Below are 6,000 nucleotides of genomic sequence, written 5' to 3'. Positions count from 1 at the left end.
ACTATCACTGCCACTTCTAAATGTACTACATGTCATTTTTTGCCTTATGCTGCCCCTAATGAACATCATAGTGGCTAAATAACCTCTACATACCTAAAATACCATGAAAATCAACACTAAATGTTCTACATGCACCCCGATGCACATGCTACTGGCAGATGTGGCAGAATGACACTATTGGCTAGAGTGTCACTTGATACACACTGCTCCTTACCACTGCACATCACCCTACCACCTACCTTCTCAAGTGCACACTGCTAGAGTCTATTCTGTGCAATCCTCTTCATCCCTGCATTCCTATTGCAGCTAAACTAGTCAAAACACAAATGTTTAATTCCTAAAAAGTGTCCAGATTGTGAAACAGTACATAGCTACAGCAGATGATATACACTGAGGTGACAAAAGTCATGGGGTACCTCCTAATATCATGTAGGACCTCCTTTATCCCTCTGTAGTGCAGCAACTATTAATCATGGGATGGACTCGACAAGTTATTGGATGTCCCCTGCAGAAATATTGAGCCATACTGCCTTTATAGCTGTCCATAATTGTGAAAGTGTTGCCAGTGCAGGATTTTGTGCACAAATTGACCTCCCGATTATGCCTTATAAATTTTTGATGGGACTCATGTTGGGTGATCTGGGTCACCAAATCATTCACTTGAAATGTTCAGAATGTTCTTCAAACCAATGAAGGACAGTTGTGGCCCAGTGACTTGGAGCATTGTCATTCCATCATTGTTTGGAAATGTGAAGGCCATGAAAGGCTGCAAATGGTCTCCAACATCAGCTCTTACCAACTGAAATTCAGGCTCATTTGATCAGTCATCTTGGGTGCAGCCAATATGGTCATGAGCCCAGGAGAGGTGCTGCAGGTGATTTCATGGTGTTAGCATGTTGGTCGTCTTCTGCCAGGGCCCATTAATGTCAAATTTTAATCAAATAATGGAAAATCCAGGATGAAATGAACCAATATTAGAGAAGGAAAGTTGTTACTCACCATATAGTGGAGATCCTGAGTTGTGATAGGCACAATAAAAAGATACAAAAAGATTCACACTATTATACCTTTCAGCAGTACACACACACACACACACACACACACACACACACACACACACACACACACACACACACACGCGCATGCACGCAACTTTCACACACGTCTGCAGTCTCTGAGACTCAGCGTCTCCACTATATGGTGAGTAGCAACTTTCCTTCTCTAACATTGTTAATCTCAAATTTTTCAACACTATCCTAATTGATTTCTGCAGTTATTTCATGCAGTACTGCTTGTCTATTAGCACTGACATCTCTTCACAAACGCTGCTGCCCTCAGTGGTTAAGTGAAGGCCATCGGCCACTGCATTATCAATCCCAAATGAAATGTCCCATGAGCCTAGCTCCAGCTATCATTCCACATTCTGTTATTTCCCATTGTGCAGCCATAATTATGTCAAACATCTTTCCATTATGAATCAACTGAATACAAATGACAGCTCTGACAATGCATGGCCCTTTTATACCTTGTGTGTCTGATACTACCACAATCTGTAAATGTACATATCGCCATCCCATTACTTTTGACAGCTCAGTGTATATGTGGCAGCATTTGACAAAAATGGATCATAAGTGCCTACAATGAATAATAATAATAATTATTATTATTACTGTTGTTGTTGTTGTTGTTGTTGTTGTTGTTGTTGTACTAGACTATTTTGTATGTACAGCATTAATTCGTAGAAATGGAACTGAATTCCAAGAGCTACATATTTATGAAGTTCACTTCCTTGTTCAGAGACACTCATTCTACCTAGTAAATATCCTTATGGTTGCATTTAGGAAATGTTACTAAACTCAAGAAACAAACAACTCTGAATGGTAACAGTTAATAATTTCATAGATGACTGCTGTAACTTTTCTTCTAAATATTTGATTTGACTGCAAGTGGAGGAATAATGGATTACACATGTAGTTCTGTTGTTTGTGTGATACAGGACATTTTTACACCCTCAACATTGTACTTGCATGGGATTGCACTATTGTGTACAGAAAGCATTGCATCTTGTCATTCAGCACAGTGCAAGGATTAATATTTTCAACAAACTTATTATGTCTGATGGTTGGAATGAGCTGAGAAACTTTTCATAAATCTGAAAATGTTTTACTGATTTCATTAGTGGAAGGTGAGAGCATTAAAATAAAAATGCACAAATCAACAAAAAATAAAATTATCTTTATAAATTAATATGGCAGTCTTTTGGGAATTTTATGCAATATGTACATATAAATTAACTGTACATCTATATACATCATATGTACAATTATTTTTACAAAAATAGTTTCAGTGTAACAAATTTTTGGTATTCAGCTCTTGATTTTTTTTGGTCCCTTTTTGGGAAAAGTATAACATGCTGGGCTAAAGTTCTTGTTGCAAGCCAAGTTTCTTGAAAGATGCATGTATCCAATCAACATAATGTGAAATCCTGGTGTAAACACCAGGTTTTGATGGTTTAGCACAACCATCACCCCACGATACAAGTCCTGTTAGCACGAACCGCCCTGTAACCATAATGAAACAGTAAGTAATGATCTCATGTGAACAAAGATAAAACTTATTTAAAAACAATGTAGTTTATGCATACCATCTATGCCTGCTTCATATTCCATCATTATGCATATTTCTAACATGAAGGGACACAATTAAGTATACTTTCAACTATGAGAAGAGTGAGTATAATTCAGTCAATAACAAGTTTTTTATAATGAACACATTTGCCTGAAATGCTTTCTCACACATCTTTCTTATCTGATTAGGACAACTGATGTAGTGAATTATAGCTGAAAACTAGGTTGACATTCATTAGTGATCTGATTTGCATAGTGATTTTTAAAACCTATGACTCAGTTCACCATGCCATGCTATTTAAGGTATTGCATGAACATGATATAGATAGCAAAACAACTAACTCAATCCAATGGGCTTTACCAAATGGCCTTAAAAGTAAAATTAATGTATGAAATATATCACTTGTCTCTTTATTTCTAAATAAATTGTTATGCTCAACCAGAACTTTCCATGCATTACGGTATTGCATCAAATAATGAGTCTTTTAAAATACAAAACAAAAAGATAAATATAAGGCAAGGTGATGGGTTATCTCTATCCCGTTTCAGTCTGGTAGGGTCATAAAAACATGGCAGAGAGAAATATCTACAATAAATGTGGGAACATAATATATAAAGCAATATCAAGTGCCTCATCTATGTTGATGACCTAACAGTGATTAACAGGACTATCATGGAATCCATACATTTCCTAGGGAAGCCTCATGTGATCACTATCAAGACTGGCCTCCAAGAGAATACAGAACACAGATTTGAAGTGTAGTAGTCTGATGTCCCTTATGATGACATATGGAAACATCACACAGGTTAAACTTGGGAGAAGTTATGAGGAATACTGATAATAGCAGAGTGACCAGTAAAACCCAAACAGAAAATATCCATAGAGCCTATAAAACCACCTACAATATCCTTAACAAGAAATCCCTTTCCACCTAAGCCAAACTGTTCCACTAACAGATAGTTGTTCTCCCAGAATCACTCCATGAAGTTGAAATATTATCATTACCCATCAAACAGCAATGTCACTGAGAAAATTATTCAGGCCAAAGGTTCAAGATAGTATCTGGATACATAGAAACTGAAAACAAATATATGATCTGATCGAATTACTTATTTTCATTCCAAGGAAATGATATTGCTGAAGCAAAAGATGCACTGCTTATTTAGTGTATGGTTTGTTTTTTTGAATGTGTTCTTTTGGTTTCTGCATCAGTACAGTTCACTCACCAAAGGTTTAAACTGCCATGCACAGTTATCTCTCATTACATTTATGCCTTTCAAATGACAATATTTTCACTTGACAAAATATCTGAGAAAGTTGAGTATGTTATCTGACTTCATTCCCATAAGTTTTTTAAACATTAGATATACCTGCAGAAACTAAAGGATCTCAGTTGTAAACTGGTTTTTCTTGAATAACTGAGTCTGAATTTGTTGTGGTATTTCACTCATTGTGCAGTCAACACGGCCATGACTATCCAGTCTTTTTTCTCTTTGAAAGTAAACTATGTTTCATTTCTTTTTTGAAGAATGTTTTAAGTGACAATTAAATTATAATACTGAGTGTAATAGCTTAGGATGTGTACTGCTGTTTCTTCCTGGCTGCCAAACTGCATTTTAAAAGCCAAAATTCTTTAATTCAGTTAAGCTTTTCTCAGCTTTTTTCTGAACTTCATCTCTTAATGAATTACTCATACAACTTTAAAATGGTGTGTTTCAGTTTATTCTTTATGCTAAAACAGTATTTCACAGTAATTTTAATCTGTTCAAAATATTTATAGACTTCAAAACTATGTTGTTTATCTTTAATTTCTCCACTTTGTGCATGTATTGTAATTCCAACATTTGAAAGACATCTCTTGTAATATATGATTAACTACTCATATAAAATGTGTTTTATTTACTTGGCTGTTAAAATATAGGTATATGACTAATCCTTACCATCAACTTCACAAGCCAGGGGTCCACCTGAATCACCTCCACAAGCATCGACACCACCTTCAAGGAGACCAGCACAAAGCATGCCATCTAGAATCGCTTGATCTCGGTCCCCATAAACTTCCTTCGTGCGGCATGTCTCTTGTTCCAGTAATGGAACATATGCTGCTAGCAGTACATCAGAAAGGCTCTCCATGTCCTGAGCTATGAAAAAAAGGCAGTAGCAAGTGAGAAAAGAGGATATTGTCCATACTGAAGATTGAAAACTAGGCTGGAATGATTATTCTGTACTATTCTCCCTTTCCTCCCCCCCCCCCCCCCTTCCCTCACAAGAGTCCATAAAGAGTAGAAATATTATCTAATATTCATATATAAAATTATATCTTATCATCAAATCTTAATAATAGGGGATATCACAACCTGTTTAATCAATTATAACAAGCTATCACTGCCACAGCAACATAAAATGTCATCTTTTTTTATATTTCAGAAATGTTTGGAAGGAGAGGATACAGGGCTTTTCTTATCCTCTCCACAAGGTATATGGATATGCATGACTTTATTAATCACTAGTTTCTGATGTAGAATACATAATTCCACAAGCAAGCACATGCTACACTGATCATAGCACATTTCATGTCAAGAATCACACTGCATCTCAGGACTTCAAAAATAAGGATCAAATACTTTTTGATTACCATCACCACAACTATGCTTCATGGAGTGTCCATGAAGAATGGCTATAATACTTGTATTTAAAAAAGGGGGCAACAGTGTTAATGTAGGTACAACATTTCTGGTTTTACTGCTGATCCTACCAAGAAAAGGCAGTGTGGTTGTTAATGACCCAGACTAGCACTTTGGAGGAACGAGGCTAAAATCTCTGCATATTTAGATTTTCTTTGGCCCTTAAATTGATTAAAGCAAGTGCTGGGATGGTTCCTCAAATTGTATATGGCCAATTACCTTCCACTTTTTTTCATATCCAAGATTGTGCTTCATCTGTAATGTCCTCATCATGGTGTGTTAAGCCCTAACTGTTAGTTCTGTGTCTAATGAGATAAGATATGGAAGTGGTAGAGATGTAATAAGATGTATTGGTTGGATGCATGATAGCGATATTGAAACTATATTTTTTTCACATATATATCACCCATGTGACAAGGGACTGGCAGCACAAATAATCACTTCTCATTGTTGTTGCCATTCTATGTAATGGTTGCATTCTGACCTGAGCTGCTGGAGTTGATGATCATGGGTGCGTGAGGTGTGCTTTCTTGTGTATAAGAATGCTGATGAAGGCTGTGGCAGAAAGCTTTGTGTAAGTGTCTTTTAATTGTGCCTGTCTGCAACTTAATGTGTCTTCTTTATGGTAAATAGAAGTCTTATCTTTTCCTACATTGTTGATACCCCTACACCAATTTTCCATTTTATG

The 6,000-nt window shown here is 36.2% G+C and overlaps 1 protein-coding gene across 1 annotated transcript in view; it reads right to left on the bottom strand.

Annotated features, from left to right (window-relative positions):
* Window positions 1–2,214: 2,214 nt before the first annotated feature.
* LOC126336443 (mast cell tryptase-like) overlaps window positions 2,215–6,000 on the bottom strand; it is a 105,314-nt gene continuing 101,528 nt past the window's right edge. The window contains exons 6-7 of the mRNA XM_050000144.1: window positions 4,569–4,769; window positions 2,215–2,561 (exon numbers count right to left, since the gene is read on the bottom strand). Coding sequence (XP_049856101.1) covers window positions 2,419–2,561; window positions 4,569–4,769 — 344 coding nt within the window. The 3' untranslated portion in view covers window positions 2,215–2,418. The remainder of the gene's footprint in view (window positions 2,562–4,568; window positions 4,770–6,000) is intronic.

Source organism: Schistocerca gregaria, chromosome 2 (assembly GCF_023897955.1).
Source record: "Schistocerca gregaria isolate iqSchGreg1 chromosome 2, iqSchGreg1.2, whole genome shotgun sequence".
Taxonomy (NCBI): Eukaryota; Metazoa; Arthropoda; class Insecta; order Orthoptera; family Acrididae; genus Schistocerca; species Schistocerca gregaria.
Note: the sequence above shows the minus strand (reverse complement) of the source record. Positions and strands in the feature narration are given on the sequence as shown.